This window comes from Elgaria multicarinata, chromosome 17 (genome assembly GCF_023053635.1).
Source record: "Elgaria multicarinata webbii isolate HBS135686 ecotype San Diego chromosome 17, rElgMul1.1.pri, whole genome shotgun sequence".
Taxonomy (NCBI): domain Eukaryota; kingdom Metazoa; phylum Chordata; class Lepidosauria; order Squamata; family Anguidae; genus Elgaria; species Elgaria multicarinata.
In genome coordinates, this window is record NC_086187.1 from 26,967,322 (window position 1) to 26,981,034 (window position 13,713).

Consider the following 13,713-nt stretch of genomic DNA (forward strand, 5'->3'; position numbering starts at 1 on the left):
GAGTTGCGACGTATCACGTCCTTCAATTTCCAGTCGTTGTTTTGCGCCTCCCTTCCCATCTCTGGGCCAGGAGCACTCCTTCCTGTCTCCATAGCGAGGCTGGTACCATTCCCACCTCCTGCTTAGCAACTTCCTTTGAACGTCCGTTCTCTTTCCATTTGTTTTTGAATGTCTTATTTGCAGCCATGCTGGAGATTAGGTGCCAGAAACGCTGATTGCACCCATCCTCGTTCAGCAGATGCCAACGAGCTTTGGAGGGCTGACTGGGAGAAGTCCGATGCTGGCCGTAATGGGATGGGACAGAGTGAAAGGCTATTCTTTATTCATTTATTTATTTAAGCATTTTTATCCCGCCATTCAGCCAAAAAAAGGCTCTCGTGGCAGCTTACAAAAATATTTCTTGACAGTCCCTGCCCACAGGCTTACAATCTAAAAGACATGACACAAAAGGAAAGGGGATTGGGAGGGAGGAGGAGAGGGGAAAGGAAAGAAAATTCAGGCACCGCATTCTTAGTTTCAAAATTCAGCAGTGACAATTGGCAGCAGGAGGGAGGGGGCTCTCAGCTGGAGCAGCACCCAGGCATGATGGAGAGGTGTCTGGCTGCTGCTTCCTCCCCCACTGGTGGCCTCTGCAGAGACAGTTGGTAGCAGGAGAGAGGGGGCTCTCAGCTGGAGCTGGAGCCAGACATGATGGAGAGGTGCCTGGCTGCTGCTTCCTCCCTCACTGGTGGCCTCTGCAGAGACAGTTGGCAGCAGGAGAGAGGGGGCTCTCAGCTGGAGCTGGACCCAGGCACGATGGAGAGGTGCCTGGCTGCTGCTTCCTCCCTCACTGGTGGCCTCTGCAGTGACGTTCTTGCACATGTCTAGCTGCACATGGCAGGAAGGAAGGGAGATGCATAAGAGAGCCTGTTCCCTAAGGATCTGCTCACACAATACGCTCAAACAAGCCACCTTGAGAACCCATGGTTTGTTGTTGTGTTGTTCAGGGTGGTTAACAAGCCACACTGCAAGGTGCAGGTTAGTGTATTGTGTGAACAGCCTCTATGGCCGTTCCTTGCCTGTTTGTATAACAGGAGCTCACAAAGTGAAGGCAAGCTTGGTTTTTCCCAAAGATGTGGTCGCAGAAATATATGCTGTGTATATATATACCCACCCCAAACCATCAAAATGGTACATTCGCACTAGCAGTGGGTTCCTGAGCTGGGTATAGGGCTCTTCTGACCCTGCCGCTGTTAGCAGTAGCAATTTCATCTTGAATTCTGAGTCGTCCCGAAACATCATGGGTGCCTTATTGATTCTTAAATCCCTTGGGATCCTGTGGGATCTACAGTAATCCTTAAGTTTCTTAGCAAACTTAAGATCTGACCAGTCATGAAAATTAGAATGTGTCGCACCATCCTCAAACAATGAAGAGGATGTAACGATACGGGCCATGTCATCTTCAGAATAGGCAAACACGGGGCTAATTGACGACATGCCTATATACAATACATTCAAAAAAAGGGAAGGCTGTAGTATGAATGAATGAATGAATGAATGAATGAATGAATAGTTTATTTGTTTGTGGCACAAAGACCATTACAAAATATAAAGTTGCTAACATCGCAACACACATTTGTTTGTGGCACAAAGACCATTACAAAATACAAAGTTGCTAACATCGCAACACACATTATTTACAATATTCATAATCTTTATGGTACAATCCTTTATTATCCACAGAGACAATCTGTAGATCTTTCTAGGGGTGTTCCATTTCTTTCTTTGATTTGTACCCTGCCTTCCTATTAGGAAAAGCAGCACTTCATGGCTTGCAATCATAAATAAAACTTGGTGAAAACCATAATCAAACATGCATTAAAACCCAGTTAAAAACGCAACAAAAACAACGTTCGAACCAGCGGACCAGCTTACATGCCAAAGGCCTGCTTGAATAAAAAGGTATTTGCCTGCCAGTGGAAGGACAACAGAGAGGGTGCAAGCCTAGCCTCCCTTGGCAGGGAGTTCCACAGCCTGTGAGCGTCCACGAAGAAGGCCCTGTTAAATTTCGCTATGTAGGAAAAATAGATTATGTCATGAAGATGCAGCAGAGTTACCTGCCCTTCAGAACGGCTTGCGCTGTGCCCTCTGCATGAGTTCATGATCTGTCACTTTCCAAGTGGGAGGCATTTTCGATCCAGGCAGTAGCTTGAGTAAGGGTGTCCGTCATGCAGCTTCTTAGACACTGTGAAAATTGCCCTCTACCATGGTTAGAAAGGATATCTAGATTGTGAAGTCGGTGGTGGTGGTGTGTGTACTACAACCTTCCCCAACCCAGTGCCCTCTAGATTAGTTGGACTACAGCTCCCGTGATCCCCGACCAGAGTCCAACCCATCCAGAGGGAACTGGGTTGGAGAAGGCTGATTTCTTACATTCACCTCCCAGTTTCCTTCCAGGAAGCTGAAGATACTGTGCATTTCCCTCTGTCCCCTTCGTCCCTGTTTATCCTCACAACAACCCTGTGAGGTCAGGCTGAAAGTGAGGGCCTAGCCCAGGGTCCTCCATCAAGCTCTGGGTGTCTGGATTTTCAGACATTGTGCCTCAGCTGTGAAAAGTCTGGGGCACCCTTCTCTGGCTGCTATTCCGCCCTGGCGCCCATCTCGTCTTCCTCAGTGGCTGCCACGTTGCCACCGATCGCTGGCAGGTAAGCCCAGCTCCCTCTGTCCTCGTGAGCGCAGGTGGGAAGAATAGCCGTCATCAAAAATGCATGGAGCGCCGGCAGCCGGCAAGTGCCGTGCAGCCAATGTGGAGCCCTAAGTGCAAAGAAGGCAACGCCGGCTGCGGGCAGAGGCCTCCGAATAGGCTGGCTCCCTCCGGTTCTGGAGATCCCGGGCGTCCACGCTGCCAGGGGCTTAGCATGTTGCCAAGGCCGGGCTGGGCAGGGGCTGGAACCTAGGCAGTCGTGGCCCAGGTGAGTGGCGCACCTTGGCGGGGTGGGCTGCTGTTTTGACTTGCACCAATGGCCACCCATTTGGATGGCTTTAATAGGGGGTTGGATAAATTCCTGGAGGAGAAAGCCATCAAGAGCTACTAGCCCTGATGGTTGTGCGCTATCTCCAGTATCCGAGGAAGTAAGCCTGTGTGCACCAGTTGCGGGGGAACATGGGCGGGAGAGTGCTGTTGCACCATGTCCTGCTTGTGGGTCCTTGGTCGACAGCTGGTTGCCCACTGTGCGAACAGAGTGCTGGACTACATGGCCCCTTGGTCTGATCCAGCAGGGCTCTTCTTACGTTCTTATGACATCTGGCTGCTTTTCGTTCGGACGGCTTCATGCATGTTTGTCTGTCGCTTCTAATTTCATCCGGACTGTGGATTCCAAGACTGCGGAGTTGATATTTATTATTCATTTCCTCTTCGTTATTTCATTTCTAAACCCACCCTTTCCTCCGGGGAGATCAAGGCGGTGGGGATGGGTCTCCTCACCCTTTCCCCTCTTTATGATAACTCTGTGAGGTAGGTTAGGCAGCGAGAGAGAGACTAGCCTATAGTCACCTGGTGACTTTTGCAGTTGAATGGGGATTTGAACCCGAGTCTTGCTAGTCCCAGCCTGATGAAACTGCCACATGCAAGAGCACTAGTTCAGCACATTGGAAGGGCGCTGTGTTGTGGAAGACGTGGTAAGTTGTTTTCCCAGAGCCTTAGGTAGAGATCTATCAATGCCCTGAGCCGAGCCGTTCCTAAAATAGCTTGACCCAGCAGGTGAGAATCCAGCTCGGGTTTCACAAGCAACAGATCCTGCAGGACTGCGGGTTTCTTTTTGATGGGGTCCAAGAAGGATTCTGGGAGCCAGAATCGGAATAAATCCCCCCCCCCAAGTGGAACTGGAGACGCAACTGAGGGGAGATTGAGGGGAGACATGATAGCGCTCTTCAAATACTTGAAAGGTTGTCACACAGAGGAGGGCCAGGCTCTCTTCTTGATCCTCCCAGAGTGCAGGACACGGAATAAGGGGCTCAAGTTAAAGGAAGCCAGATTCTGGCTGGACATCAGGAAAAACTTTCTGACTGTTAGAGCAGTACGACAATGGAATCAGTTACCTAGGGAGGTTGTGGCTCTCCCACACTAGAGGCCTTCAAGAGGCAGCTGGACAGCCACCTGTCAGGGATGCTTTAAGGTGGATTCCTGCATTGAGCAGGGGGTTGGACTCGATGGCCTTGTAGGCCCCTTCCAACTCCGCTATTCTATGATTCTATGACTGTGTCTTGGCTCGTCGTCATGAAGGGCTTTTCCCATAAAGCGAGGGTGGGCAACTTACGACCCCCCAGATGTTTTGCCCCATGACTTCTGTCAGCCCCAGCCAGTATAGCAATCGGTGAGGATCATGGGAGTTGCAAGCCAAAATATCTGGAGGGCTACAGCTTGCTTGCTTGCTTGCTTGCTTGCTTGCTTGCTTGCTTGCTTATTTATTTATTTATTTATTTATTTATTTATTTATTTATTGCATTGCTATATACCGCCCAATAGTCGGAGCTCTCTGGGCGGTTCACAAAAATTAAAACCATTCAAAGTATAAAACAACAGTATATAAAACCAGAATATAAAATACAATATAAAAGCTCAACCAGATAAAAACAGCAGCAATGCAAAATTACAAATTTAAAACACCAAGTTCAAATTTATTTATAGACTGTTAAAATGCTGGGAGAATAAAAAGGTCTTCACCTGGCGTCTAAAGGCATATAATGTAGGTGCCAAGCGAACCTCCTTAGGGAGCTCGTTCCACAGCCGGGGTGCCACAGCAGAGAAGGCCCTGCTCCTGGTAGCCACCTGCCTCACTTCCTTTGGCAGGGGCTTGCGGAAAAGGACCCCTGAGGATGACCTTAGGGTCCGGGCAGGTACATACGAGAGGAGGCGTTCCTTCAGATAGCCTGGCCCCAAGCCGTTTAGGGCTTTAAATGTTAATACCAGCACTTTGAATCGGCCCGGACCTGGATGGGCAGCCAATGAAGCTGGAAAAGGACTGGCGTGATGTGGTCTCGTCGGCCAGTCCCTGTTAGTAACCGTGCTGCCCTGTTTTGTATCTGCGTCCCATCCATAAAGCCTTCTTTCATGTCGCAGTCAGCCTTTGAGGATCGTTTTGCAAAATGGGGCTGGTGCTGTTTGCCTTCCTGAGCGTTGCAGCATTTTGCCAGTGCTTTCGCTAAGCTGTTCGTTGCAGCCTTCAGTATATTTACTCAGAAGTAAGATCCACTGAGTTCAATGGTACCTTCTGTCTAAGAAAGTGTTCGAAGTTGGAGCCTTAAATTTCACCCTTCTAGAGTCGATTCTAATGTGCTGAACACCCCCCCCCCCCTGCAAGGCACATCTTTCTTGGACTGTGGTTATGGACAGCAGTGGGTTTGCCACATGTGGGGGAAGCCATCCTGCCACAGCAACCAGGTGAATCTGGGTAGCTAGCCTCCACAAGTCCACCACCACCATCGCCAAAACCGCCCTAACTGCTACCCAATCCCTTTAGAGTAGAGTTGGGTAGCTTTGGCCCTTCAGACTGAGAGTAGTGTGGTGTAGTGGTTAGAGTGTTGGACTGGGGAGATCCGGTTTCTAGTCCCCACTCAGCCATGAAGCTCACTGGGTGACTTTGGGCCAGTCACAGACTCTCAGCCCAAATTACCTCACAAGATTGTTGTGAAGATAAAATGGAGGAGAAGGCCTTGGGTTCCTTGCAAGAGGAGAAAAGGCAGGATACAAATTTGTTGTTGTTACATTATTACTATTGTTTTATTACTATTATTTTGTATTGTTATTTTGTTTTGTTTTTAACAAAAATAATGGGCTGATCAACAACTCCCATCATCCCCATTGCCTGTGCTGGCTAGGATCTCCACACCTTGGACAGCGCCTTTAGAGTTCCTTCTGGTTCTGACTGAAACCTAGAGCGGATTCACCACCCCCAGAGCCACCAGCCTCTGCTGCATCAAGCCTTCCCAACCCGGTGTCCCTCCACATGTGTTGGACTGCAACTCCCATCGTCCCCAACCAGCATGGCTGTTGATCATGCTGGGAGTTATGGACCCACACAGGTTGGGGGAGTCCTAGATGAGAGGGTTCGAGCGAGTTTCCTCAGCACCCAGTGCTATTAAAGGCCACGGTGGGCCTGTCGTGCGGCCGCCTGGCGGTTGCTCCCAGGCCCCATGGGGCTCTCGGACTCTGCTCCATCCGTCTCCCACCGGCCGTGGCAATGGCTCTTATCGCCTGCCAGCACAATAGCTCCTCTGAGGGGGAAAACCACGGCAACGGGGCCTAGTCAGCTCCGCCAACGTCACTTGATGTCTTTGAGCCTTCCTCCCTTTCTCTTCTGGTGTTTTAAGGTCTCAGACTGTTTCTCCCTCCAAACAGCTGCTATCACCTATCCGATCCCAAAACAGAGCATTTGGGGAGCTGCTCAAATTCCCCCAAGTAATTGGCATTCTGCCCCCCTTTCTTCCACAGCGTCCTGCCCCAACCTGATGCCCCCCAGATGTGTCTGACTGCAACCACGATCATGTCCAGCCAGCGTGGGCACGGGGGCTGCAGTCCCACACATCTGGAGATCATCAGGCTGGGGCAAGGTGCCTGTAGTAAGCCTGTATACACCAGTGGCTGGGGAACATGGGCGAGGGGGTGCTGTTGCACCCATAAACAGCCCTAAACGATCATATGCATATCCTTGTAACATCCGATTTCTCATACTAAAAACCACCGCCTGAGTCCTCCTGCCTCATTACACATGGTTGAAAATTCGATTCCATCTGCAATGGCCTGTCTTCACACTTATTAAAATGCACAGGGGTGTGGGTGTGTATATATAATGGTACTTTAGACCGACAGGCACTATCCTCTATTAGCAGGTCACAGTAAACGTCACGAGCGTGTGAAATGGCAGGTTGGATGCCATACAGAGCCTTAGTGTGCATGCGCGCACGTTTATGCGCATCACACTGCATATACCACCACCATCCCAACCAGAAATGTAACTTCTCAGAGACCCTGGACAAGTAGCTGAAGCCTGAAGGGGAGCAGATCTAGCAAGTCTTACAAACAAAAACGTGAGCATGGTGTTCGCAACAAGGATGAACGAGGGACCCTGGTTTGCTAGGGGCAAGAGGCTGAAATAAGGGAGTGTCCGCTTTCGACTTGATGGCAGGCAGACGTCAGGACAAGAAGCAAGAGAGCCCACCAGCGTGGGCCGTGGGGATTTCTCACTGAGCCCTGGACCTGTCAGGCTGCCTCATTGTCTTTGTGATTTACTTCTCTGGGGCCGTGACGTAGGAGCTCCGTTCAGCCAAGGGAGAGCTGGCATGGGCGGGCCTCTCCGTGTGCGTGTGCGTGTGTGTGAGTGTGTGTGTGTGTGTGTGTGTGTGTGTGTGTGTGTGTGAGAGAGAGAGAGAGAGAGAGAGCACACCTGTCTGTGGGGAAGCAACAGTTGTCAAGGGCCTCCGTGTGCGCGGTAGCAATTTTCTCACCCACAGACTGTGGGAGATGGTACCGCCAGCAGAGCATTGAGCGCACTGGACGTCTTTAGCTCCTCTCTATTTGGACAGGTGGCGCAAGTGTTTCAGGGAGGCCTTGACATCCACACCAGCTGGCTTAGACCTGGGGCGTAAAGCCTGCCACAGTTGGGATGTGAAACCTCCCGTGGGGAGCATCTAGGGCTATAACGCCTGATGGTACCCTTTCCAAAAGGTAAGGACTGATTTTGATTCGTCAAATGTCTCTCTTGGCACCTTTTTGCTCTTTATCTCTTCTCTCCCACCTGCCCCAATGTATCGATTCTCATTTGCAAAGCGTAGCAACGGAGCTGTGAGCCAGGGCATTCAAAGCTCAGCAATGAACAGCTTCGACGAGCCAGCGTATTTTCAGCTGCGATCCCTCCACCTAGCAATTGAAAAGATCAAGATCATAATCTTTGTAAACCGCCCAGAGAGCTTCGGCTATGCAGCGGTATATAAACGTAATAAATACATACGTAGATTGATAATATGATGATGATATTATAGGCTACCTTTTAGGGGTATTTGTACAGATTACTAAGGGGATGCCAATGAAGTGTGGTGAGCAATTTAAATGTGTAAATGAGATGCGGAACCTCCTCTGTTGTGTTTGCCTTTGCAACAATACTGGGAAATTAATTTGGGGAGACAACCTTCTCAGGGAGAGCGTCCTTAGCTTGAATTTGCTTGCAGAAATTTGGGCTTAAATTCTCCTAACGTGATTTCTCCTCACCCAAAACATTCCTCTTGATGAATGATGTTTAAGAATGGGTGTGGAATATAGAAGTATTGTTTTAAAATTTATCAACAAGACTTATGTGTTTGTTATTATGGTATCTCCACCCTTCCTTCATCTTCACATCAACCCTGTGAGCTAGTTTAGACTGAGAGTGTGTGATTAACCCAGCAGGTTTCATGGTTGCGTGGAGATTCGAACTCGGGTCATCGCGGTTAAAGACTGACGGGCTTCGATGATAACCTTTCGGCCTAGCAGGGCCAGAATTGCACAGGGTCTGGAAGTAGTCCTTAAAACAGTGATTTGCCCTAGAGATGGGAGAAGCAGGGTTATTCGAATTCGTGGAGATTCTCCAAACTCAACTCCATAGTCTGGCTTGTCTCACTCCTGTTCTCATATCATGTACTGCGATGTACAATCATGTCAATTCTCCTGTTTCAGCCTCTTCTCAGACCTTTGTAAGTAAAATTTGCATCTCTGTGTAGGTGTGTAGTTGCTGCTGCTGTTTTTTATGAAATGGTTGCTAGCTTCGTCGTTCGGAAGCGTCCTGTTGTTTCTGTAACCCTTCCTACTTGAGAGGCAGGATATAAATGGGTAGGTCAAACTTACCCATAAGCTGAAAGAAAGAAAAATCTTTTGCATGGTTAGATAAACCTATGTGCTGTTGGGAGATTCATTTCACTGGCGCTAGGGGTCACTGCTTGCCACACAAATGTTGATCTCCCCAGGCAGACAGGGGTGAGTGAGTGATAATTTCATTCCAGTTTGGTTTTGATAAGAATTTAACAGCTACATGACAAGCAGGTTGCTGTTCCTCTTGAATTTGGCCTGTGCAAATAGGGGAAGATGTTATTTCAGTCCAGTTTTTTAATCAGAATTTGCCAATATTCGCAGAGTTCTTCAGATCTGGGAGAGAAAGAACAGCAGACTCAGTGCCAAGACGCATTTAACATTGCATCTAGCTTGGCCTTCACCCTAGCAAAACGTTAACAAGGCACACTGCCTCCCAAATGAGGACAAATCTGGCAGCGGAGATAGCAGAAGAGAATGGGGGAGCACAGATGTGGCCCACCCCTGAAATAGAGGCTGTGATCTTCCAGGCTTAGGGCATAGAAAACAGGCTCGTCCCGCTAAATAGGGACAGGTATACATGGTGTAGCTCTAAATGGTGCTATATTTATTATAATCTGTGATGAAGGAATCCCCAATGGATTTGTTGAAGATTTTAGCAGATATAGATAGATTTATCCTTCCCAGCTTGGCATCCTCCAGTGGTGTTAGATACAGTGACCCTATGAAAAGGAGGACAGGGCTCCTATATCTTTAACACTGGTACAGAAAAGGGAATTTCATCAGGTGTCATTTGTATGCATGCAGCACCTGGTGAAATTCCCTCTTCACCTCAACCGTTAAAGCAGCAAGGGTATAGCTTCAGTGACTACTGTAGATACAAAAGAGGGCAGCTTTAACTGTTGTGATGAAGAGGGAATTTCACCAGCTGCTGCATGCATACAAATGACACCTACTGAAATTCCATTTTCTACACAACTGTTAAAGATACAGAAGCCCCATCCTCCTCTTCATATGGTCACCCTATGTTAGACTACAACTCCCATCACCCACCCAGTTGGCTCTGCTGGCTGCAGGTGATGGGACTTGTAATCCAACATATCTGATGGGCAGAAAGTTGGGACAGGCTGCTTTTACATCTGTTAAGTTGTTTTTTTTATTTTCTTTCTAATTTTGCATTGAGGGTTTTGGGAGCAGAGGGTTTGCCTTTCTAAAGCCTTCCTGGTGAGACCTGACGAAGAAGACAGACCGCAATAATGGAAGGAGTGCGCACTCCCCTTCGCCTGTTGTGGTGTGTAATTGTAGCCGCCTTCCTTCAATTTATCTTGCAGCTTAGTCACGTTCTTCTTGGTGCCCTGAGAAGGAGATAAGATGTCAGCTGGCAGGAGGCTTCCTCCTGTGAAACAATCATGTTATGCTGTGAAGGCGAAAACAATGGGTGTTTGCACGCGGCTGTGTGCTTTTGAAGAGAACCAAAAGGGACCGGTGCTGTATAATTTGCCCTTCCTTAGCACAGAGGTGGGCAGAAGGTAGATCTCCAGACGTTTTGGACTTCAACTCCCAGAAGCCACTGCCAGCATGAGGAATTCTCGGGAATGCTGGGAGTTGAAAGCTAAGACACTTGGAGATCTACTTTCTGCTCAGCCCTAACCAAATATGACTGCACTTTCCAGAATCTGAATGGGGCTTATATTATTAATATTACTATTCTATTTCCATTTAAATGATGGTATTTTCCCCCTAAAATTTGCATCCATCCATATAAATCAGCATATGCAAATTTTATGCGGTGATGCACCCACTTTTGTCCCTTTTTGGGGTGATGGGACAGTGTCCGCTGTAGATGAGGCCTTTTGGAACAGCAGCAATTTGGCTGGACTTTGATGGGTCTGCCGAAATAAAAATATCAGGAGTTGGAGGGGCCGCAGTTTCTTGAGTTTTCTTCCTCTGGCTTCCGTTAAAGCTTGTCGTCTCCTTTGGAAAAGTCCCCGTGTGGAGACGGAGCAGCTCACTTACATTATTCATATGGATGTGAGCCCAGGAGATATGGTTACACTTCAGCCTCACAGTCAGTGACTATACCTTGACTTCTTAACTCTCGGCACCCTGAGGAAAACACGCCGGAGGAGAGGAATGGAAAAACGGCCAGCCGGCAGAATGTTTCGGAAACCTGACGGGAAGAGGAGACAGTTCCAGAGGATGAGTCTCAGAAGTAATGCCTGCCGTGGACAGTTCCTGCATTAACGACACACCAACTGAAGCAAAGTGGAGACGTATGGATACCTGCAGAAGCCCTCCCAATCCGTTCAAAAGGTAAATCACACGAAGACGGTGGTTCTCTCTATGTAGTTCTGAACATGGGTACCAGTTGAGTGGGGAAATATGTTTCCAGTTCTGCTACGAAGACGTTGAAGTTGGCTGCATTGCTTCTTTTGAGGACGGGTTCTCCCTCCTCATGGACCCTCTTGTCAATCTCTGCCTGAGGGCGAGCTCCGTGGCAAAGTGGCCCAGGCAAAGCAGAGAATGAGATTCCTCCACCACCAAGAAAATGGTTAAGAAAGGGAAAGATGAGGGCAAAGGCGGGAAGGGCAAGGGCAAGAAGGAGGCCGTCAGCGAGTCTGAGGATGCGTCCGATGCCGACCTCACCAAAAGCGAGATGGGCAGCGAGTTGGTGGAGGAAGAGAGTGAAGAAGACCCGAAGCAGAAGAAAGGGAAGGACAAGAAAGGGGCAGCCAAAGCCGGCAAGAAAGGCGCAGCAGATGATGCCAAGAAGAAGAAAGGGGGCAAAGCCCAGCTGAAAGGGGCCACCAAGGCCATGGCCATGGCCAAGAAGGAGGCGGCCCCGCCCAAGAAGAAGCGGAGCTTGAAGAGCACGTCCAAGCTCTTCATGGGCTTCAAAGGGGTGGGCCAGAAGAAGACTCCCAAGAAGAGCCAGTTCAAAAACATGTCCCGCTTCTTCTGGGGCCTGAAGACGCAGAGCACCAAGAAGAAGAAGAAGAAGAAGAAGAACCAGGGGGTCCTCAAGTCCACCTCCAACATCATGATGCGCTTCAAGGGGCTCGGGAAGAGGAAGAAGAAGAAAGAGGCGGCAGCAGGCGCGAAGAAGCCGGCGTTCATGCTGATACGACTGGGTGGTGGGAAAGCAGCAGACACCAAGAGCAAAGGAGGAGGAGGGTTCTTTGGTAATCTGTTCCAGAGAAAGAAGCCGAATGAGAACTTCAAGCCCCGGGCCCAAATCGTCAGCAAAGTTGCTGCCACCACCGGTTGGCTGACCCGAAGATTCCTGTCCAAACGTAACAGGTATGCCTACAGTGAAAGGGTGACCGATGAATCCTGGCTCTCCAGGATTGGGGCCAAGAAGCTGCCCTTCCCTTCGGGGGACGAGGTGCTGAGGCACCGAGCTAATATGAGAAGGGTCCCTGGGAACAACACACTCTATGGCCAAACCCAGGACGAATTTGGCTACTGGGACAACTTGGATTCTGCCGCACTGCCAGATTGCTACGATGACTACCAAGAGGACAGTTACTACGACCCGCAGACCTCTTCCCAGTATGGCTGTTCTAACTACGATGATGAGAACTATGGCAGAAACCCCGTGGATGAAGAATATGGGCTGGGAGAAGAACCGGTGGACTACTATGAGCAAGACCAGTACGATGACCACAACTACGATGATCAAGATTATGACCTCTCCACCTCTTACTCACCCTACCAACCTTACGATGACTTCCAAAGCGGTTACGAAGAGCCCGTGGGGCCGCCCGGGCTCCATTACGCAGGAGAAGAAGGGATGGTGTATCCGGCCGAAGACGAAGCCTACGCTCAGCACGAAGTCAGCTACAGCGAGCAGGAATGGCCGCCTCAGACGCAGTCAGCGTACAACCCGTACGCCTATCCGTTGGATGACATTGCGGAGATGGACGAGGCCGAAAGAGCGGAGGAGGAGGAGGCAGGCTACCCTTTTGCTTTATCGCATTCTCCCTTTTGGGAACAGCAAGGGATGGGGGGAAATTTGCCTTCCCAGCTGTCAGTAAACAGGAAGTTCCGGCTTTTTCCGAGGCCCCAGGTGAAGCTCTTTGGCGTAGACAAGATTGACGTCTCTCTTCCTCCTTCGCCACACATTTCGCTGGCCTGTTTTGATCCGGTGGAGGAGGAGGAGGAGGAGGAGGAATTGGAACCTGAGGCCTTAACTTCTCCTTTTGCCCAGTTGGGTAGACAGCATCAGGATCCTCCCAGGCCGCGAGGGACCTTCTCAAAACTGTTGCCTGGTTTTATTACCAGGCTTCAAAACCCTCGCTCCCCAAACCCAAGGAGAAGGAATCTTGGTCCTGGCCCGGCTCCAAGTAAGGCCGGCTTCTCCCCAAGAGAATGTGGAAGCCCTCTGGGGCAGTTCCTGCAAAAGTCCCTCTCCCAGCCCAAACCCATACTAAAGCATCGTGGCGGCGGGACAATGAGCAGACCCCCCACACCCTCCCCGACTAGGACAGCCCCGTCTTCACCATTTGGAGGACGCAGGCCTATGGGGCCACCTTCTCCTCAGCAAGCAACACGGCGCTTTGAAATGGCGGCTTTCGCCTCTTCTCCGAAATCCACGAGGCAGTTCGGGGCTTCGGGGAAGCGCAATATCGCTCTCCCTCCTTCCCATCCCGCGGCGAAACTACGAGATGCTCTTCAGGAAGAGCTGCTCAACACGCTTCCGTTTATAGGGTCGTCTTCCTACAAAACGCCACAGCAAGGCCTCGGCCTGCCTGGGAGGAAACCCAGCCAACCAGCCCTGAACCACGACAACATCCAAAGGTATTCTTCGCCTCAGCTTGCCCAAAGACACAACTCACCGTCTTCTCTAAGATCATTCGGCTCGAACAGGCCCCAGACAGACTTTCACTTGCCCGAGG

The 13,713-nt window shown here is 49.9% G+C and overlaps 1 protein-coding gene across 1 annotated transcript in view; it reads left to right on the plus strand.

Moving 5' to 3' along the window:
- Positions 1-11,363: 11,363 nt before the first annotated feature.
- Positions 11,364-13,713, plus strand: part of MYO15A (myosin XVA) — a 94,991-nt gene continuing 92,641 nt past the window's right edge. Inside the window, exons 1-2 of the mRNA XM_063143496.1 lie at positions 11,364-11,957; positions 12,021-13,615. Coding sequence (XP_062999566.1) covers positions 11,364-11,957; positions 12,021-13,615 — 2,189 coding nt within the window. The remainder of the gene's footprint in view (positions 11,958-12,020; positions 13,616-13,713) is intronic.